The sequence below is a fragment of the Corvus cornix genome, chromosome 1A (assembly GCF_000738735.6).
Source record: "Corvus cornix cornix isolate S_Up_H32 chromosome 1A, ASM73873v5, whole genome shotgun sequence".
Taxonomy (NCBI): Eukaryota; Metazoa; Chordata; class Aves; order Passeriformes; family Corvidae; genus Corvus; species Corvus cornix.
The window spans coordinates 40120911-40144700 of record NC_047057.1 but is presented as its reverse complement, the minus strand read 5'-3'; the positions used below and the strand labels follow the sequence as shown (position 1 = coordinate 40144700).

General features: G+C 36.4%; 1 protein-coding gene across 1 annotated transcript in view; it reads right to left on the bottom strand.

Moving 5' to 3' along the window:
• TMTC2 (transmembrane O-mannosyltransferase targeting cadherins 2) overlaps nt 1-23790 on the bottom strand; it is a 235776-nt gene that overhangs the window by 19534 nt on the left and 192452 nt on the right. The window contains exons 10-11 of the mRNA XM_039571159.1: nt 11099-11213; nt 4105-4168 (exon numbers count right to left, since the gene is read on the bottom strand). Coding sequence (XP_039427093.1) covers nt 4105-4168; nt 11099-11213 — 179 coding nt within the window. The remainder of the gene's footprint in view (nt 1-4104; nt 4169-11098; nt 11214-23790) is intronic.

The following is a 23790-nucleotide window of genomic DNA, read 5'->3' as shown; positions in this document are numbered from 1 at the left end:
ACATATGTGTTTCTCACTGAGAAGGCTCTATAATGATTTTGTTTTGATTTGATCATGGTACAACACACAATGCAGTAACGTATTTTCTGCAAAGCATTCATAAAGATGAAGGGGCTAGGGAGGCTAATCTCTGTAAGTTACCTAAAGAGTTGAAGGAAGAAAAGACAGTCCTGTAAGAAATAATTAATTGCAAATAAAAGTAGGCTTGTTTTCTGAACTGCTTCCTGGATTCCTCTCTACCCCTTGGCTGTCCAGGGGAAGTTGACTCTCCAAAACCTAAAATAGACATAACCTTGAGAATGCTTGCTTCTTCAGTAAAGACAAATTGTTCCCATCTTAAAAGCAGCAGTATGTTCTACAGAAAATACTGCTATTCTGAAATTTGTCTGGAAATTACTTTCATGGAGGATAAAACCAACCTAGTGCAAATAAGGCCAATTGTCAACATTATTAAGAGAACACCTAGGTCTGTATCTCCAACAACAATACAGCCAGAGTTGTTTTTAATTTGCACCCAAGCTCCTTTTCAGCTGGTGCAGCTATTGTACCAAAGTTTCTTAATTCTTTTACCATCTGCAGACAGAATGTGTATCCAAAAGCAAAGATGGCATTCCAGATGTGGATATACATTTTAACGCACCTTTGCTGGATTCAGTCGTTCCTTTACTGAGTATAGTTTTCTTGGAAATACTTTATTCATTGTAATAAGGCTTGTCACAAAAAAGTAAATTGTATTCTCAGACCTCTCAGAATTAGTTCAGTGATGAATGAATCACCCCCAATATTGCAAAAATAAAATCTTTTAATGTTTGCTTTCTTAAAAACAATAGGCTGCAAGTTTCAGAGAAGTTACATTTTCTGTAACCAAGTACTGTGTTTCTGGCAATGTTTTTAGCTGTCTTAGTCACAACCTTTGTAAAAATGGATTAGTTGAATGAGAATGTGACTCAGACATGCAGGCGTATTGGTTGCTCTCTCTTGTTCTCCCATTCTGAGACACTGAAATAAAAGGGCTTGTCTAGGAGACAAATGCAAGAGTGGAGACTGTTGTCTGGAAAAAGCACTAAAATAGCCAATCAAGTATCTCTGAAAGTAGTAACTCAGATGGCCATTTAAACTGGACATGGATGTAGAAAAGCTCAGCAGAGCAGTTTCTGGATCCAAAGGGCTTATACATTAGGCAGCAGATGAGGAACCGTGCATACAGTACTGCTTCAATACAAAAGCAACAGGAATGGTTGAGAAACCAAAGAAAGGGATGCAAAAGGAAAACAGAGAATGCTGAGAACAAAACTGTGTCATGATAGCTAAATGAGCATAAAAAATTCACTAACAATCAGTAAAAGATTGAGTTTACAGTATTACTAAAATATCTTATTGCTCTTAAGGACTGTATCTTATAGTAGCAATATTAGAGATATACAATATGTTATATCAGTAAAGACATGGATGCAAGAGAGTGGAAATCCGAGTTTTGTTTCAGGCTGTGCTAGCTGAAAATCTTTCAGGAGCTAGGCATTGGTCTAATTCTAAAGAATAACTGATAATTTAATTGTCTTGGAACAGTGAAAGAAGGAACTTGATAACAATGAAATGGATCTTCAACTTGGGATCTGGCCAAGTGACTGGGGAACCAAAGGTAAAAAGTCATACTGAAAAAAAGCAGAGAGCCAGTTTACTTGGGATGCTGCTCCCTAATTCACTCATGTCGAACAGTACTGTTTAAAGCACCAGAAGAAGGAAGATTCTTGTTAAACAGAAACTTTCAGCACCCAATTATGCTAGTAACAAGGCTGATCCACTGCACAGAATGAGACTTCAATGCTGTCACAGTATTCTCACTGAGAGGCAATCTGGGGACAGACCTCTTAGCAGCTAAACAGGTGCACGCAAATATACATAGAGATATGTGTATACATACATGGAATGGTAGGAATCTGTATATTACATCACATGAATACATCTAGTATTTTGAATTTTCTGTCAAGAAATGTTTCTAGACCATTAAAGATGGATACAAAAAATAAAACAAAAATCCTTCAAGCACTTATTCTGCCTAAGGATATCAGTTAGACTCACATAATTTTGCTGATCCTTCATACTCATAAGGCAGTGAGAGGATACATAGGGCATATACAAAACAACAAAATCAACTGTGGGCATTTTCAGGCTGTGAGGATGGTTCCTACACAACTCTGGACTGGATCACTGCAGTCTCTAGGACAATACCTGGACACACTCTAAGCAGCTGGTTCAGTCAGCACTAGAGAATAGTTCTGGGCACATTTAATTTATTGGTACAGATGGAGCCATGAAGTACACAGTTCTTCACTAATTCGCATTCCATGCTCCTTTGGAAAGATTGGGAGCTTCTGCCTTACCATGCATGCATTAAACTGCTTACTACCAAGTAAGCCACCCTCGAGTTCTTTTCCTCCCAATCTGAAACTATTACGGTAAATTTGAGAGTTAATAACAATAAGAAAGATATGTTTGACTACTTCTGGTTTTGTTTACGTTTTCGAGAAATACCCCTATAAAGTCATCAGACAGTTGATAATGGCTGTGAAAATGGATAGAAGTTTCCCACTCTTAACTAATAAAATAGTCTTAAAAACCATAGGCACACCATGCTGAGCTACAAAATTAAACTATCATCTTGAATATAAAAGTGAAATTATCTTTTGAAGAAAGCTGAACACCAGTACCTATTGGATTTTTACTTACAAAAATCAAAGTTAGAAGAAAATTTCTACAACAAGTTATTTTGATAATCTTATCCTTCAAAAAGGATACTTTGGTCATAATATGTAAAGCTTGTCATCAATAATGAGAATTATCCATTGCTATGAGCTTGCTGTCAGTCACTCCAAAGCTCTCTGAGAAATCTCACACATATAACAATATTTTTATAGGGTTATACACAATAAACTTATTTCTGAGTTTCTGAGAAGCATTTTGAGCATACAATGAACCACAGAAAAGAAGAATTGTACCAATTTGCAGACAGCTGAGAGAATCCTTTCAACATTAAGGCATCCTCTCAGAAAAAAAAATGAGGCAAAAAAGCCTTGCATCTAAAAGCATTGTGAATCACAAAGTCTTTATTGTTATTTCACAAACTATGAAGCAATGAAATAAGTAGTTTTTTGAGAGTTTTTAAGAGACTGTGAAAGTCTGTAATTTCATATGAATACGTCATTATGGGTTTTTTTGATTATATTTTGTTAGCTTGTTTTGAGTCTTAGCTGGTGCTGCTTTTGATTCTTAGCTCTGAAAACTCTTTTAAGCCTTTTTTTTTTTTTAATTTGGATTTTTCCTTTTTGTTTACTGCATTTGCTGACTTGTATCCTCAAATTTGGCACTACAGAATTCTGTGACAGAAATTTTCCTAGATTTGATTTATTGCATAGACAAAATGTTATGTATTTAAAATAAATTCTGCCCCATTTATATTCATGATTTTTCCCCAAAATGTGACAGTAATTGAAAAGAAATATAATATTAAGGAAAAAATGGGAAGTAAAAAATATTTTATTTCTTTAATTCCTGATGCAATGAAAATTGAACATAAGCTTCCCTTTTTAAAAAGCATCTGTCACTTACTCCTACATATATCTGCTCAATGAATATTTCTTTGCCAATATACAACTACATCAGAGATAAGTATCTTTAAGTTTGCTGAACAACGTCTGCCAGAAGTTCATGACAGATGAAAATGCATAAATGTACTATTAAAAATGCCTTTAACAATAGCTCACAGGATAGCCTTTCATTCTCTTTTACTAGTGAAAAGAGATGGAATTGGAAAAGCTTTCCAAACTTAACACATTTAAACATAGATAAATAAATCTAAATCTAGAAGTCTTTTCCAAGTATGTTACCAAAGTAAGACTTATGGCTAGATCACTTCACTGAGGCAATTTGAAAGTGCAGTGGTTGGTTTGACAAATGAACAGCTTCATCTGACTACCCAATAATTAACCATTAAAAGAACATATATAACACAGGCTGAGAGATCAAATGCTCCAGCAAGACACAAAGGGTTCAGTACGTAGCACGTTCATCAACTTAAGTAACAGATATCATTAAGAAGGTACTTACATTAGGTCTTAATCCTGCTGCCATTTCATAGTACTTCTCAGCCTCTTCATTAAGACTGGCTTGTCTATCAGGATGGAAAAGAACAACACGGTTACACCTCATTTTCCTCTTAAAATGAAACCATACCTACAGAAGCATAGCTAAAAACTAAACACTGCAACTACTCCCTGCTGTTTAAAGATATTACCCTAACAAATGCACAAAATATGTAAACCTAGAAGTTTTCTTATAGTTCAGAATGTCCATTAATACAACTCCATTTTCTTTTTAGTTCTGAAATGATATTAGTACATAATGGAAAGAAACACCGAAGGCTGAACACAGAAGAAAACATGGCTCATTTTTTGTAATCAGACATACTTTAAATTCTGAAACTGTACGATATGTACAATACAATAATGTAGTTTCTCACTCTGTGCCTTCCTAAAACCACTATAATTCCAGTAAAAAAAAAGGAAAAAAAGTAGGGAACATAAAGATTTCTGAAAACTAGGTTTCTGTGATTGAGGGAATTCATTCAGAAAGGAGTTCTGATTTCAACATTCACTCACATCATTCTGAGAAGGGATTTAAACATAGATCTCATATCCCAAGAGAGTAAGATGAGTTTCTGGGTACCTGAAGCAACATCATCTTAACACTTTTTCTTCTCCTTACTACTATTGTCAGCATCTACATGGTCCTAGTAGTTGAGTTTTTATTTCTTCTCCTGAGTTTCTAGTTTAATGTCTTCAAACAAAAATACAGTATGTTGCCAAAGAAATCAAAACATGTTTTTGTCTCAACAGGCCCTTTTTATCTCTTCTCTCAAATTCCTCTCTTCTCCTTTTGTGTCCACCTTCTTAATTTCCCCTAACTGTTCATTTTGGCTACTGGTCCAGTGAATATCAGTTGATCACATACATGTCAAGAGAAAGGTGGTAAATCTGTAAGAATAGCCAAGTAGGACTCTCAGGTGGGCTACCTATCTTCTGCTAAAGTTATTTGCTATTTTCCTATGAAAAGTTAAATCCTTTCATAGGACAGTTAGGACAAGAGATCTTCAGCATATTTGTGTTTGTTATGTGATTACAGATGCATTCCTGTGACACAAAATGGAAACATTAGAGAACAAGGATAAGACTGTGTAGGGTTGGCTGTTTGATTTCTTTTTTCCTTTTTTTTCTGCTTTTGTGAACAGTTACTAGTTCAAAAAGTATCAATCAACTGAGCCCTTGTATCTGGAGATTTTACCTTGTTCATTACATGAGCCTTTACATGCTCTGTTATCAAATTGTGTTCTAATTTTGTTTCTATCCACCCAGATTTTAAACATTAGCCACATAATACACGATAGGCAATTAATCCCAATCACCACATTTTGACAGCTATTGGTCTTGGGGGGAGAAAGGGAGAAAAGATAATCCCTTTGAAGTTTCTCACATAATTCCTGTGCAAGCTGAAACCACTTCATGACTAACAATTTGCTAAATAGAACCTGGTTTATACCTGCTAACTGTTTTAAATTACTTTGCACATGTATCATTGACTCAGTGGTTGCAGTGGTTAAAAATGATTGAATGTCTAAAAATATTCATTCAACCTGCTTCTGAATCACTCCTGCTGGGCATCAGCAGCACTTGAAATGATTGCAAAAAAAAGTAATCTCATACTTAGGAATTTCAGTATTTACAGCAAGGTACTATAAAATGAAACATGTTACAGAGTTGGTTTTTTTTTCCTGTTTGCACAAAACTGTCAGGACACAACTCACTTCTGAAAGTGGTGAAATAGCATACAATAAACAAGGTGCCTTACCCAGGAGGCAAATACAAATGGTACACTTCACCTCCAAGAAGAGTTGCTGGCATGTGAGTGTGGAACACATTAAAATCCTGTCCTCCTTTTAGGCCAGTGGAAATACATGGATCTCTTTCCTGCCACGTGTACATCTTGAAACATGGATCATTTATTGCTAAGTTGAAATCAGTTTGAATATATAGTTCTCCATTAAAAACAGTTTATAGAAATGAATGCACAACACAGTAACCTGATCAGGAAAATGCCACTTCAATTTTTGAGGCATTCACCAACAGTTCCTTTAGTTAAGATGCTGCAGAATTCTGGTTCCCATTTTCACTGCAAATCTAAGCTAGAAATTAATTATGTTAAGCCCTGAAACAGCTTTCCCTTGAGAAAAATTAAAGGCACAGAGGTAGGAAATTGCAGTAACCCTATGCCACTGAGCAGTAAAGAGCTCTGGATCAACGTCAAATAATGGAATGACACTATTAAAAGTAACATAAATCACATTAGAGTAAAATATTAGAAAAAATGTTGATAATAAAACAGAGAGGAAGGAAAGGGAGCAAAGAGAGGTTCAGAAGAGAGTCTTTTTCATAGTTATGAGCTATATTTTAACCTCTATCCTAAATCTTTTTGTGAGGACTGACCTTGAAAACACATCTGATTTTCCCCACTAAAAACTAGCACCCAATCTCATTTTAAGGGAAAAAATGTTTCCACTTTTTATTCTCTCATATCTCTTAACCTGAGCTTCCAGACCAACCAATTCCCCATATTTAGTTCCAGCTGACTGTGACACCTAATAAATGTGCTTGACAACACATCACTCTTAGATTCTCCTGACACCCAGCTATAATCAGTTTACATTCATTTTGAATTTTTGCATTGCTACTGGAAAAAATACTGTTTTAAGAGAAAAACATCACCAATGCTGACTGGTTTAGATACATGTGAGTGGGAAAGGGTTAGTTTTAATCTGCCTGCTGCTTGGTACAAGGCTTCAGACTGTTGATTTTTACAGTAAAATCATGGATGTCAGCACACCTACAAAAAAGTTTTCTTCAGTGATTCCTGTGTTAAAATGCTGAATGTTGATACTTGGCATTATTAATGGACCTTTTTGTGTAACAACAGAATTATAATCAGGTTTTATAATTAGCTGCTCTGTTGCAATGAACCCTTCATCTACATTTTTCTGTTTTAAAAAATTATATAGACTATATGCTTTGCCATACATACATACATATTTAAGCACATAGATAATAATTAAAGAATGAATATAGTCTGTTCAGACAATAACACAGGGTTAAGTGGTGCCTATGATACTGTATCAGCAACTACACTCCATGTTTGGTCAGTGTATTCTGGAAAGCCAAAATACTCTTACAGAAAATCACTGAAAAATGAAGACCATGTCATGTAGTACTGCTCTAATTTAGACTTCCGTTTTCAAACAGCCAATAAATATGCTGTAATTTCATGTCATATGAGATTTTCCCAGAACAACCCTCTTACAAAAGCAAGGAAAAATTAATTATTCCTACAAAATGTGCTTTCAAGCAAATAAATCTTTTTCCCAAATTTATTTTCATGTGGAGACAAGGTGAAGTTCTTTTCCTGTTTCAAATTATTATGGCGATGCCACCACAGTGCCATCCCTCATTCTAAAAATAATCATTCCCTAGCCCACGGGAAACCTTGCTCATGGCAGCTCACCTGGTCTACAAGGGCAAAGTGAACCTTAGCCCTTGTTAACACATGGTTCAGTCACTACAGCCACCGTGCCACATTGCACACACGCTTCACTGCTTTGCTGAGAGACTTCAAACTCCTATAAGCAAGAGCACTGCAAATACTACAAACGTAAAACACATGACCAGATACCATTTTAAGAACCACCCAAACAGATGCATGACCCTTGAAGAAAGCTGTCTGGAAAACAAATTTGTTGAGAAAATGAATTTTACAGGCAAGTACTATGCAAGTTAAAAGTTACCAGACTGGTGCAAATAAATTAATTGCATTCATCCCACGTCCCACCCCTCTTACAGATGACTTGAATCATCTTGCATTGCACTAACAGGATGCTACAGAAGTCATTTAGGAAAAAAAATTAGTAACTGTAATGTAATTAGGAAAGGGGAGGTCTCTCAATAATGCAAACAGAACTAAGTCATTAATTTTTTGACTTCAGATTCAGTCAGAGAGAGGAAATAAGCAATGTGGGAATATCTGAATGGAGGAGCAGAAGTTCTTGTGACTGCCAAACTGAGAACAGGCTATCTACAAATACAGCTACTGCATTTGGACCCAGTTGACAATTCTGTTTCAAGTTTAAGAAAAAGAAAATTAACTTGCAGCACTCCAGTTCAAAATTTTTAGAAGTTGTTAATTTTTATTTAGGTTGCATTTTAATTTTTTTCTCAGCAAGTAAGGGGATTAAAAAAAAAAGGAAATATTTTAGCACTAGGCTAGAAAAATAAATTGCATTTCAAGAGAATGGTGTGTTTATTTTCTATCCAAAACAGCTGTAAACCAAGAAATGTCTTCATATTTCTGAGTCTTGTGACACTCCTTAGGCTAATGGTGGAAACAGTAGTAAGAGAGGAGAGAAAGATGAATTTTTCCTAATTCAAAAACACATCACTGTGTAAAATACTTAGTCTGAAAAAGAAAACATCAGAATCTATACAAAAATCTAAGCTGCTGTTATTATCTTGCAGCCATTTTGGAAATCTTGCATCATCCACATTAATATCAATTTCTGTCTCTTATTCCACAACACATCTTTAAAATTTATCCTGTGTCCCTCACAAGAGCAATTTCATTTTCATGCTCTGTGAACTTCTATAATGCATTTTCTATCTCACAGCTGTGCAGTTCATTCAAAATTCTTACTCACTTACCAGTCAGTTTTTACAGCTCTCTAGGGTACCTAAAGAGCAGTTGGTCACCTACTTGAAACTATGTCAGCCTTTCATTTACGACTGCCTTTAGCATTCAGTTTCTAGCTGTGTCACTCTGTGCCAGTTGGAGTACTCCCTTCTTTCCATCCTCCTTTGTGTCTTGGTAACTGTTTTCCTCTTGGAATCACCTCAGCTCTCCATTGTTCTAAAGATCCTAAAAATCATCTGCTTCTGAAGAGCCAGACTCATGCTGGATTTGTAGCTGCTCTGTTACAATGAATGAATATGCATTGCCCTTGTCCAACAAGTATTATGGAAGCAATATATTTGAATCAATTGCTAAGTAAAGAAACGAACAAGGACAGACAACAAAATCATAACCTTTTAGCAAAAATCATTCAGATGCTAACACATGGGGTTTTAAGCAAATACTTGTCAGCACTGAATTCAGCTTTGCCACCCTGACTCTTGCTAAATCCTTCAGATCATTTTAGACCCTCAGAAAATATTAGGAAGACATTATGATCTTCCACAAAGAGAGACAAGTATTAGGTAAAAAAATTAGATCAACTGGGTATCCCAAAAGAGCACAAGGGATTCTAGCTAAACTAAAGCAGGCCCCTATTTTTTTTTTTTAAGTGTTTCAGTTTGGTGCATTTTCTTTGTTTTTGAAGGTTTTGGCTTTTCACTTACAGTAGAAATCGAGAATGCAGCTTAGAATCACTGAGCTCATTGCTTGTCAAGGCCTCCCAAAAACAGTACACTCCCAACCAGATCAAGTAGGGTAACCAAGGCTGATGTAGAGCACAGCAGCATAGCTGTTACTTTAAAAGTGAAAAAATACTCATATCCAGATGTAAATACATGTGCCTCAAAGACCTAGAATGCTACACTCAGTGCTCACAGAGAAAGCAGGAGATTTATTAAACCTATTTTCAAAATACTGTTGATCTACACCACCACATTTTAAAATACACACAATCCTACCACTAAACTACCTTCTATAACACATTCACTAAAATCAGGAATCTGACCCCTCTATACCTTTCTAAATTCAGCTGTCATGCCTAACTTGCTATGCTTGTCTGTGAATTTGTAACATTAATCTAAATGTTTCATATTACTGAATTCTATCTTGAGAGATATCATTCACAAAATAATCATGAGGAAGGGAAGGATCTTTAAAATAGCCTATATGCCTCTGTCAAGTTGAACTATTGCTTACCAATGAGCCATTTGTCTTGGTTTCCTTTCTAATCTACAATCAGTAAGCGTTATTTTTAAAAAGGTGTTTTGGGGCTTATTTCAAAATCATGGCACAGAAACGATAATTCTGAAACACAGGTCACTTGCCTGAAGCTCATTCTACCTTCTCTTTTATACTATTTTCTTTTTCTTTCATTTCTTATTTAATATGCTAGAAGTATAAAGCAGCCTAGTAAGATATCTTCATCAGAGAAATTATCTCAAGAACTGTTTTGTGCTAACGAAGTTTATTTTTTTTATTTCCTTTTTCATGCCTTTTCTATTCTTAGATACCATCTAAATGAAATCAAGTATCCTTAGAGCTGTTAAGCAGACAATAGACAATGATTAGATAGTTATCCTAGAAATAAGCATGGAGGATACCTATTACAGTAATGTGAGTTTAATGATAATGCTAAACTCACAGACAGAAGCTTAATGTTACTGAATAACCAGGTCTGACAGCTTTAAAAGCTAAAATGGAAGTTGAAAGTTTTATTGTATTCAGATAGAAAGAATTAAATGTAAGACTACATTTTAGATCACAGATTCTGAGAATATCACTAATTGGTCCTATGAGTCTCAAAGTCATTATCAGCCCGGGAATATTTAGATTTCTAATTATCACAGTGTTCCCTACTGATACTACCAGAAATCTTCAATATTCTATATTTACATCCAGATGAGAAATATGGTCTCCTCTTTTCAGTTGCTATGCACACTAAAATTTTAAAAATCAGGTGAAAGGAAATCCTGCAGAAGGTTCTTCCCAAAAGAAAGACTTGTTCTCATGTGCAAGCAAAATAATTACCTGCTTGTGAACAATAGAAGTTTTGAAGGCAGGAAATTATGATATAATAAATAGAATTTAAGAAATGCAAAGTGCTAAATGCTGCAGCAATTTCATTCCACTTCTTTGTATCTTACTAGCAATAATATTGAATTATTCAAAAGAGGTGCTGGGCTTTAAAAAGAATCCTGCATAAGCAAAGGCTATAAAGACTTTTTTCCTCCAAAAAAAGAGGAAAACCAAGTGAGGCATATGTAAAAGCACTAACCTGAGCATATGGGCTGCATTGAAAACAACATCGAATTCCGTATTATCAAGTTCAGCTGCTTTCTTTGCCATTTCAGCTGCTTCTATCAGGCGGGATTCTTCTAGGAGGAACTGACCTGCAACAGAGTGCATGAACATGAGCCCACAGAAAATACTGATGCAATGTATTTTGGACAGTGTAGTCAGGAAGAGGAATTACCCAAAAAAAAAAAAAAAGCAACAAACCAACATCTCAGGTTCAATGTTTAATTATTTGTTGATCTGCTCTGTATTTCAATATCTTTAAAACATAGTCAATGCAGAAAAACTGCAATAAATATGACAAGTAATAACAATATTTGTGGAATATATTTCAGAAAAATGAGAAAAACTCAGCCATCAAGAAACAATACTCCCAAACCCCAAGAAGCCTGCCATTTGAGAATTTGCCTTTCTGCCTATACAATGATATTTACCTCCTCAAAACAAATTGAAATAAAATAGTATCTACAAATTAAACACATTCCCGTTTTAAAAGTGTATCCCAAAATAATATAAAATGATAAGTTTTTGTATACATACATGATAACATATTTTTTCAGCCTCAGAATTCTAAGCTGTATTTGCTTTAAAACCATTATACATATATGTATACATTAGTGGGCTGGTATTTTATCATGTATTTCAGTAACACTAAAAGAATCACAACAGGTAGCTTTTTACAAGTTTCCTATATGATACTTACCTCTCACGTTAAACAAAAATATAAGATGGCTAAAATCAAGTGACTCAGTTTTCACAAATGAAATTATAATAATCATTAAACCAAATATAAACTGAAAACAATCAATAATTTAGCATTAACCAAGCTTTAACTGAAGTACAGTAGTTCCAAAACAAAAGATGTAACATACGGTACAACTCCATCAAAATGAGTTTTCCTTTGAAGAAGGTGAAAAAAAGAATTTGGAAGATACTCAAACAAGCTTATTTTTGCTTCTTTCAATGCTTTTCACACCTAATTTGTAAAATGTGTCATTTTTTGCAACGACTTTTTAAAGGAATTCATCTTTTATGAACTACATCATAGTCTCTTTGCCTACATAACTTTACATTTGGAAAAGCTATCCTAAAGCATAGTGATTATACATTCCAGAATCCCATCCCTCCCTTTTTATCTTACCTTGCAAAATAGGATCTCTGAACCAAAACTCCGCCATGCCGCCCCTAACCACAAGCCTCATGAGGAACAATATACCATGAGCAAATGACTTCCTCTCATGGTGAGGGATTTTCTCTTTTTTCTTTCCTCCTTTCCTCATGCATTCCCATTGCTCACATACTTGCTATGTGCTTATGCAAAAAACCCCCTTAACGAGAGCTAGTAAGGTCTGTACAAGCATTGTGAACCCAGTGATGCTTTGGTACAACAAAGACATTTGCAGAAGGAATAATTTCAATACAAAAAGTGATGAAAGGCAGCTTTCTTAGCTTTTTGTTTTCTCTGTAGATACATTTCAGCTTGGGAGAGTTGGCAGATTATTTACTCAGTCTCCAATATCTTAATTATTGAGATCTGCAAAACTTGTAAAAACATTCTGGTGCCTTCCTGCATTCACAGCATAAGGTTTGCTTGCTTTAGTTACATCCACACTCTAATATGAGCCACACTTTGACGCAGTACAATGCTTTGTGCTTATTGCACCCAGAAGCAGATGATTTATAAAAAAAACCTTCCCACACAGGAAAATAAGTAAAGAAATAAATAAAAAGAGAGAAAAAGCATAGGAAGAGAATATGGTTTGAGAACAGTTTGGACCACAAGAAATTAATTTGTCTTCAGAATTATAAATCAGTGGTTGAACTGTTAATGCAAGTCTCTTAATGGAAGTTTCTTCTAAAGGGAAAAAAATCTGACAAAACCTAAAAGTTTACCTTTATTTTTTTTTTTAAATCTCTTTTTGTTTCTTTTGGATACAATATCAGGGTATGCCTTATATGCAGCAGGACAAACTCAGATTTGAATCTGAAAATTCTCCAAGGAAATCCAAATAAAATAGTTCATATCTGTTGATTTGGGCTGAATTCCTATTTTCTTTAAAGAGCAATCTTTGAAATAAGCTTGACCAACTAGTATTCCAATTCTCTTCCAATGAATGAAGCGAAACAGTATCCCTAATCTTTAGGTTCATGTTAAAACAAACCAGCCATAAATTGTTAACATTAAGGTACTTTTGCTAATGAAAGTCCTGAATTAGCAGAGTGAAACACTAGTAAGTAGATGTGCTATTAATACATTCAGCCAGGGGGAAGAAGGAACATATAAGTAAAAGTTTCAGTTCTTCAGAAAAGCAAATTCTAGGACTGTGCATTACCATACACAAGTCTCTCCCCTACCGGAAGTGGTATTAACAGTCGCAATAACTCATGCTGAGTGGGTAAGTAGCAGATGATATATATATGAAACCAACTGTATTATCCTCTATATACCTCTATACAGCCCTTACAGAGCTCCATTTCAGGGCCAGTTCTCTTCATAAATGACTTGGATGCAGGACTTAAAGGCATACTAAGTAAGTTTGCAGTGATACTAAACTGGGAGAAGTTGTGGGCTCCCCTGAGGGCAAGTGCTGGATTATGCACCTGCGATGGGGCAAGCCTGGATGTATGGAGAGACTGGGGAATGAGATGCTGGTAAACAGCACCATGGAAAGGGACCTGGGGGTCCTGGTAGATGGCAAGTTGAACATGAGCCAGCAGTGCCCTGGCACTGAGAGCCAGTTGAGGGAGGTGATTTTCCCACTCTGCAGTGGTTTGGTCTTGCCTTGACTATTGTGTGCAGTTCTGGGCACCACAACATAAGAAATTTATAAAGCTATTAGAGAGCATCCAGAGGAGGGCTGCTGATCAAAGATTTCCTTAATTGCTTGGGCTACAAATAAAATTCGCTGCAACTTTCTCCATCTAGTGAAAAAGTCAATATCGGAGTGTACAGGCGTGTGGTGGGTTGTCCCCTGCCAGTATCCAAGCACTCACAGAGGGTGAGGGGAGAAAACAGAAGAGCAAAACCAAGAAAATCTCTGCATCAAGATAAAGACAGTTTAATATGGGGAAGAAGCCCTCCCCCCCCAACTAAAAGAGCAAACAGCAAAGTGAAGGAAATTTCTCATCACTTCTCACAGGTAGACGGATGCCCAGCCAGTCTCCAAACAAAGAGCCACCTCAGAAGCCAAAAACCTTCGTCTTTCTCTACCCCAGATTTTATTGCTGAACATGATGTTACATGGACTGTTATATCTATCCCTTTGGCCAGCTCAGGTCAGCTGTCCAAGCTGTGTCCCCTCTCAAAAAGACAAAGCCTTGACACTGCTCAAACACTATTCAGCAACAGCCAAAACATTGCTGTGTTATCAAGGCTGGTTTAGTCACAAATTCAAAACAAGGCATCATCCAGGCTGCTATAAAGTTAACACTATCCCAGCCAGACCCAGTACAAGGTGGAAACTTTCAGTTGAAAATTGATTTGCCAAGTTCTCCTGAAAGGCAGACTAGTTTTATTCACACATCTCTATTTAATTTAAAGCACCTAAGTAGAAAAATACCATTTTGAAAAACATTAGCTGCCATTCCTTTTAATCTGATATACCAAATTCATACAAGAATGAACTAGATTAGCAGTTTACTGCTGCACTTTCTTCATTAAAAAACAGACTTCTGAACCTTTCCTGTCAAAGCCATAAAGAGGTTTTCCCAAGAGAAGAGCACAAGCAGGGTGTAATATTGGCAAGGTGTTGAAGGTGGATCAGAAGGTATGATCCACAAGCCCCTGGATCCAGGAACCACTTGTGTGGGTCTAAATTTATATGTAGGATTTTCTTCTCTGACAAGCAGCTGGCAAACCTCATGATTTATGAGATACTGCCCAACATCACAGAGAGCTTACTTATTGCAGGTGTCACGATTCCAACTCTTGCCAACAATATAAATTATGGTAGCCTGACTGTTTTTTGGAATCACAATAGCTTTTGAGAAAGCAGCCTTCCTGAAGCTCCAAATTCCACATTTTCCTACCTAAAGGAAAGCATATTTTTCATTACTCTTCTTCTGAACTGGAAGTGGGAAATCCATAGTCCAGGTTCAGATGTGACTTTCAAAAATACTGTTCTTTGCCTGGAATGTACTTTTTTTAATATAATTTTCCAGCTTTCTTGATAGACAGCACAGGGGTGAGTGTAAATGTGTAGTAAAGAGTTTTTAAAGGCCTTTGATAGCAGAAAACTGATTCAATACTTCACAATCCTCTTAGCCACTTTTCCCTAAACGATCTAAGAATCATAAATAGAATTAAAGCTGCTGAATTCTGTACCTGCAGCCTTGTTCAAACTTATTTTCATATCAAACCATCAACAGTGGTTCTGAGTCTATATTCGACCAAAAAGTTTTGGGGCAATATATGCAATCTACTGAAAAATAAGATATAAGCATGTATGTAATTTAAGCAAGAACAAAAAAATTCCAGTTCCTAGCAATTGAAAAGAACAGTTTATTTTAATCTTTTTTCAATTTTAAAAAAATATTTATCCACAGAAATGAAAGCATACAGCCCTCTATCCTGTATAATTGTCTCTCTAAAATGATCATGAACATTTGCAAAGCATTTGTTAAGACATGCACCACCAGCAATTTAAAAGCTATACATCTGAACTGGTAGTTCTGCTGCTTTCTTGTAACAGGAAAGGTATTAATTGGTTGGGATATGTCTGTGTGTAAAAATCTTTTATGTTCAGAGCACAAAGGCATTAGTGTGTTCCTCTAGAATGGGCTTAACTATTCCTTGCAGGCAGTGTGAGCTTTTATTTTACTAGATAAAACTGCAATTTGCTTAATTTACTAGATAAAAGTGCAATTTGCACCAATCTTTCAGTTGAAATGTTCCCTCTTTTACTCACTGGCAACCATACAAAGGTACTTTGTCCCAGAACAGAGTAGATTTCTGAAATAGCTCATCTTGCTGGTGTTGCTTTTGAAAAGAACCATCTTAAATGTTCTCAGAATACTGCTGGTTCTGCATTTACTCAGGTTGCAATGACAGACTTGTGTGGTGATATCTTTCAATGACAGACTTGTGTGGTGAAATCCAAGCAAAACTGAGTAAACTACCTTCTGAATAATAATGAAAAAAACTTCCAGTGCCATCCTAGTAGGAATTTGATTCATTTAATATACATTTCTCACCAAGTCTTCTGCTTCTTTTCTTCTTCAAAAGAGTTTTTTACTTCCACAACACCAAAAGTGGCTCTATCAAGACTCAACTGTAAAGTCTGTTTGTAATAAACTTCACTAGAAGTTCTTTCAGCTCATTCAACATTGAGGATTTGAAGCTGAATACATGCTGGTGCTTTCAAAGCATTTCAAGCTTCAACAGAAATCAGAAGAGGGAGCAGATTCTGGCTGACTCAATGCATTGTATCTTGTCTTTGATGCAGATGATGTCTTGAGAGCAAAATTACATTGTCAGTGGCATGAGCAGAGCCATCACTGAAGTTACTATCACCTTCAGCTCTGCTGTGGCAATGCAGAGCTCAAGAGCTGATGCAACCAGAGATTGCTAAATGGAAAATTTAAACTGCATTCGGTGGAAGAAATGAGGAGAGACCTTGTCTGCAAGTTGATTTCCAAAGTATTTCAGGTGATGAATCAAGGTTGCAAGATGCAAAGTCAACAGACATGACCTAATGTAACTGTTTCCTTTAGGAGTTTCAAAACAGATTCCCTGGCTGTGAAGGAGCAGTTCCCAGAGCAAGGGAATGTTTGCTTAAATATCCTGCTTTTCCAGGCCTGTGTAGACAATTTTTTGCTGAATGTGGAGGATTTGATAGGAGAAACAAAGGCAATTATTCCATGCAAATGACATACACAGAAATACTAAGTAAGCCAGTGGGTGCTGAATGGTCAATATATGGGCTGGCTTGAAAAAGACTTTTTTTTTATTAGCCTTTTTCTTTGTCTGAAACACTTACCTGCTGCAGTTGTGCTAAATATACCACTGGATGTCATCCAGAGCATGATCACAGATAAGAGAGAAAAAATTAACTAGCAAACCTTTGGGACTTGATGACTAAACTTGTGACTACATCTGGATCACTGAAAGCTCTCACCAAACCAAAAGATTAATGATGAAAATATATACTACAGAGGACCTCATGATTTACAAATATTGAGGAAGATTGTGGACTCTATATCATCTCCCAGACACCTGGTGATGTATAAGGTTTGGAAACGTGAAATTTGGATGAAAAAGAACTATCCAGTTGCACTTTTGTAGCAGCTTCATGCTATCTCTACAAAAATCCTCATGAGATAGTACTCATAGGTCAAAACATATGACCATTAGCAAAGAAGCCTCCAGCATTGTTCGTGCCACAAAGCCTCCAGCATTGTTCATGTACATTTTTCAGTCCCTAGAAACACTACATTTTGACAATATGGAAGAAGCACAAAGGCACATTTCTAACCCTGTCTCTGATCAGCAATATGAATATCACATCTCTTGAGCAGTCCAGTATATTGTGCTGAGGAAGCAGAGTCCACTACGTATTTGAGATGTCAGAACGATTAGATTTAAGGCTAAACCCAAGGGAAGAGCCAGAAGCATGGAAACTCCACAGCATTTCAGGTCAGTGACCTAGCTTGTTTGGAAATACTCCACTGCATTCCACTTTAGTGATTGGTTCTAAAGGGAGTTTGGAAAAAATAGTTATTATAGTGGTCTGTAATAATCTTCTTTTAATGTTGTGTGATAAAAGCAACCTAGAGAGTCACAAAAAGGACTTAAAATTGGTAGATTGTTCTGAATAGCTCAGCATCTGGTACAATTTTTGTCTTCAGTTTGGAAGTAAGATATACTGTTGGTTAGTAGTAGCTGAAGATTTTCTTAAAGTTATTAGAGAGAGTTTGGGGAGCAGAAAGGTCAGAAGCTTAATGAAGTCTTTCTGCAAGGCAGTTACATCTTCCTGTTTCAAGTCTAGAAATCCTGGCTTCTTGGAATTATGTTCATTGATATTGTAGGAGCAGGTATAAGCCATAGACCAAAGTCAGGACCCTGATTTAATGCCACTGTATGTTCAAGACAGAGAGAACCTTTCTTCAAAGAGCACATATGTTCTGTGAACATGTATTATTTGAGTATCATAAACTTGTTTCATTGGCAGAAAGGTTCATGAGTACATACTGGACTTAGTGATGGACATACTATATCTGGTTCACTTTGACCTCACCTCATCAAGGGATTTAATTTCTCAATGCAAAATCACCATGGAGTATCTGGGCTTCCCAATGTAGCAGATCCATGCACTTTTATTTATCATTTGGTATATACTGCATTTAGCTAGCCTATTAGCCAGAAATGGGATAATTCATTCACTGGAATTATGGCTTGTGAAGTTTTTATTCATTTCATTGACAAAAGTGAACACTGACCTACCTATGAACTAGGGTGACTTTTCTACCATCAACATAAAACTCTGCTACAGAAATTAGTAAGATTTCACGAGCAGGTCATGGTTGATGTTTCTCTTATAAATACAACATCGATACTCTGTTTTTCATTAGTGCACTGTTTTCTTCATAGGAGCTTTTCCTTAAATATGTGGGGAAAAAAATACATCTTTCCTAGGCTGTTCTTCAGTCAATGAAGAGAAAAACCACAAAGCTCTAGCACTGAGAACAATGAGACTACATGAAAGTATTATAAATATAGCACACAGAATAATTTAGATTGGAAAAGACCTTCATGATCATTAAGTCCAATCTTTGACTGACCACCACCATACTCATTAAACCATAGTACTGAGTGCCATGATTAGTCTGTTCTTGAACATCTCCAGGGATGGTGACTCCACAGCCTCTCTGAGCAGCCTGTTCCAATGTTTAACCACCCCTTTCAGTGAGGAAATTCTTCCTGATGTCCAACCTGAACCTCCCAGGCTCAGCTTGAGGCCACTTCCTTTTGTCCTGTCGCTGGTTGCCTGGGAGAAGAGGCTGACCCCCAGCTGGCTACAGCCTCTTTTCAGGTAGTTGGAGAGAGGTCTCTCCCGAGCCTCCTTTTCTCCAGGCTGAACAACCCCAGCTCCCTCAGCCACTCCTCGTAGGACTTGTGTTCCAGACCCTTCCCCAGCTCCACTGCCTTTCTCTGGGCATTCTCCAGCACCTCAGCATCTTTCTTGTAGTGAAGGGCCCAGAACCAGACACAGGATTTGAGGTGCAGCTTCACCAGTGCCCAGCATAGGGGGAAAGCCACTGCCCTGGTCCTGCTGGCCACACTATTGCTGATACTGGCCAGGATGCCACTGGCCTTCTTGGTCACCCGGGCACACGCTGGCTCATGTTCAGCTGCTGACAACCAGCACCCCCAGGTGCTTTTCCTCTGCGCAGCTTTCCAGCCACTCTGCCCCCAGCCTGTAGCATTTCATGAGGTTGTTGTGACTGAAGTTCAGGATGTGGCACTTCACCATACTGAACCTCAGTCTAAGCAGAAACATCTAAGAAAAAAATGAATTCACACCTGTAAATAGATAAAAATTCTCACACTCACTAACACATGTAAGCCTAAGACTTGAAGACCAAAAAAAATGGTGCTAGAAAATTCACTGCTATCATATTTCAATGAAATATACTTTGATCCTTAAACCGTAGCAATTCCAACCCATTTTCAGGCTGTGACATATGAGTCATCTTTGGAAGTAAGACACAAAAAAAGTGCTCATAAACTTAGCTAAAAATTTAGGCATCGAAAAGGGCTAAGAGCCATTTGCAGAAACAGTGATTAGATAGACTAGGATGAAATTGAAAAACAATAAAAACAGCAGTAAAGAAATTAAATTTGCTTAAAAAGAAACAGATAATGTAAGAAAATCTGTAAAAATAACTCCTAAATTACCACAAATTCAAAAGTGAAAGACAATGTAAAAACAAAAGTATGTTTGGGAACATGTTAATCTGTTCTTTGTTCAATGAAGATACAGCTAATACATTTCAGTTTTATGTAATCTGAAAGTTTCTTTTTGTTTTACATCTCTAACTGGGAATGCACTTAAAAAGGCAGATGATCAATGTGAACTGCCAAATTAAGTGAATGCATAATTAATATAATGAGAATAATCCATTTTTATAATGAAAAAGGAATCTTTAAACAATTTAGAGTTATTAGAAAACATACATTATTCAAAGGAAACTATTTTAAAAGGAGGTCTCAACACCTATTAATAAAACAGAGTTAATTTGAACATCCTGTTGTATTCTAGACTTTTATATTCCAATTAAGCCATTACAAATATAAGGGAGAAGGGACCTCTACACTGGAAACCTCACTCCTTTTTCCCCTCTCTTTTATTCCCCACTCCATTTTCATCATGTTGGAGAGAGGCCACTGCATGCACTTTAAGAGGTATAGTGGCAAAACCTATTTTTAGCAAACAAGTAAAATGAAGTCTGCTTTAGTGGTTTTTTGGAGGTTTGTTTGGGTTTTTTTGTGTGTGGTTTTTACAGTTTTTGTTGTGTTGGGGTTTTTTTTGTTGTTGCTGTTTGCTTGGTTGGTTTTTATTATTATTTTTTTTTTAAACAGCAAATTATAAATAAAATAAGACATTTCTGGAGGTAAAATCTTTACACAACAAATATCACTATAGATTTATGGTGGGGTTTTTTTTAAGGAAAGCTAGTACAGAAAGCTTTCAACAATTTCTAACTCCTCAATTACACTGCATGCTACTTACAGAATAATTTTTTTTTCCCAAAAAGATGAGTACACAAGTATGCCACTGTTTGAAATTCACCTCATCTCTGTGCAGTGACAAATTTTATTCATAATCTTTCTTCAACTTCTCCTGAGACAGGCTCAGTGCAGACAGAAATAGAGAGCTTTACATCTTTTGTGAATGGTCAATACTATATCCAAACCTACATAGTTCCTGAGCCATAAGGGCACTTGTCTGACCTGACTGAATGTTCCTATGTTGGGCACGTTTGGTAACAAATTTGATGTACTGACTCTTTAGATGTCACTACATTCTTAAAATATTTAGAAGACAGTTCCTTTTAACTTGTTTAGTTCATAGATACCTCTTTGTGGTTTCTAAGACTGACACTTAGATTCATCCCATTCATTTCATTGAGGCAAGCAGCTCAGAAAGAATCAATGGTCAACGGAGACCACTTCAATTATGTAATTATGTCATCAATCTGTTGATGACAGACATTACCAAGATCTTGCAGGATTCAAAATGGCCTACTTGAGTTAAATGATCTAAGTAGAGTGGGATGCATTGACTGCCAATATCTTGAGTAGATATATTGAGTAGTGGGAAAGTCAGTGTGAAGAAAACTTTCCCAGAGAAACAAAATGGAAATTCAAAAATAAATGAATGTTAAGTTTGACCTCTTTTAGTCAAAAGTGTTCATTTTAGGCAGTCTTTAAAAAATGTGTATTAAAAATATCCAGTTAAAAGCATCAAACTTTGCAGAAGCATTCAAACTCAGTATCCAAAATAATTTCCTCCAGTGTTTTAGTTCAAAAACATATATATAGTGCAAAAAAAAAAAAAAGGTGCTTCTGCCCTCTTTCCTCTCTTGCTTTCTCTTCTTCCTGATTCACCAGAATTTTCTTTCATCTGTGAGGTGTTTTTGGTAGTGTACTGTATACTTGAGCAGTTTGCGCCAGATCACTCATCAACACTCATGTATTTGTAAGACAATGGTTTTGCACCAAGTTCAGATGTTCAGAAAACTGGCATGTGAGAGGTAGAAAGGAAAGAAGGGCAAAAGAAACATGGTCAGGTGAGCAGCTGCCTGAATTTCCCTCTGAGAGGGAACTGCCATCCTCTTTGGCCACTAGAGTAAAAGCCACTTCCCCTTATGTCCAATGAAGTGGCATCATGTCAGCAGTCTACAGGGATTTGTATCTCTTCAGCTTTTCCACTATTTCTCCCTTCAGACATCTTCAGGCATAATGAGTCTGGGAAACACTGCTTCAAACTTAAATCCCCTTAAATCCAAAGGCAGCCAAGTACCTATAGAAAACTAATTATAATGCCAGCTTGAGCAGAGAAACATGTTGTGGTGGTACTTTTCAAGGAGCAACTGTGAAACTGTTCCCCTTCCTCCAAATTTTCATGTGATTAAATAAGCTGCCTCCTGCACTAAGTTATACCTAAAAACATCTTTGGCTTATGGCTTGAATTAAAGCACATTATAATACAAACATAAGCCTCTTAAAAGATACAGTATATTGACAGTTTTTCTCATAGCTTCAAAAAAAGTCCAGAAGGTTAGAAGTCAAAAAGAACATCTGCACAACCTGGAAACAAAATTTTAAGTGTATGCAATCCATGTGCACTTGGAAGAAAATCTTCAGTCCATTTATTCCTGCTACTCCATCAACACCCCGTCATGTCCCAACTGACCACTCTTTTCATTTGGCTGTTTTGTGAGGTATTTTTTTTAGGACTGATGCCAACTACTTTATTCTCTCTTCCAACATCTTCATGCTGAGAAAAAAAAGTAATCTCTAAGATTTACATGAAAAATACGGATGTAGTTCCCTATAATTAAACTCTTGGCATATAGTATGTAGAATGTACCTGTGACAAGGTGCTGGAACAAATTAATGAGATGGAGAGGCAAAGCTTAAAGTGTTCACTAGAGATTCCAATGGATTATTTGTAATGCCCCTGGTAACACACAGTACACAGTCCTCATTAATTCAAGAAATAGGTGGAAAGGAGAAGAGAAATAAAGATAGGAAGAAAATAAAGGAAAAAGAGAAATAAAGAAAAAGCAAGGGTAATTTATTTCAAATTTTATAAAGTCCTGTGCCCAAAGCAACAAGGATTTGAGATCAGCTGTACTACAAAGACACAAGAGCCAAGCAGAAGTAGACCATATCTTTCTCATAGCTACTTTGATATAAACATAGAATAACATCACTGAATCGGTGAGATGATCAGAGTTAAACAAATAAAAGGTTTCACATACATTCAGAAGAGCTCTCTGGGTATAATGCTCCAAGAAAGAGACCGAGTGACTGTTAAAGAGAACCTTCTTGTGTCTATTGCCCTTCAGTATCCCTTCTTTCTATGCTGTTATTCCAAACACTGACTAAATTTTGCCCTTCACTCCTAACCTGCTGAGTAGAACCTCACTTATGTTGCAATTATGACCTCTGCACAATGACAGAAACCACTTTTTGAACCTGGGACACAATAAAGGAAAAGTTCACCAATGTTTTTAAGGAAAAACCTTAATGAGGAAATAACACACCACTTTAATATTGTAATCTGGTAATGAAGAAGTCAATATATCAGACATGAATGATGATTTGACTAACCATGCATTTTGTTTATAGGGTACTTGAAAATGAGACAGAGGGGATATTGCAGGAAAGGACAAGCAAGCTGATGAATAATGAGAGAAAAAGAAGACAATTCTAGACCTGTAATAAAATACACTATATTAACATCATTTGCTGAGATGGACTGTCGAGACCAACCATTGAATCTATATGCAAAGATTTCCAAATAACTAAGGACAGATTTTTTAATAGCAAAGGCTGAAAGGGGCTTGAGTAGGATTTCAAGAAACAATCAGCTCTAACTTTTCCTCACTGTCTTGAGATATACATAATACTTACATCCAATTGAAATAATGGGGCTTATATGC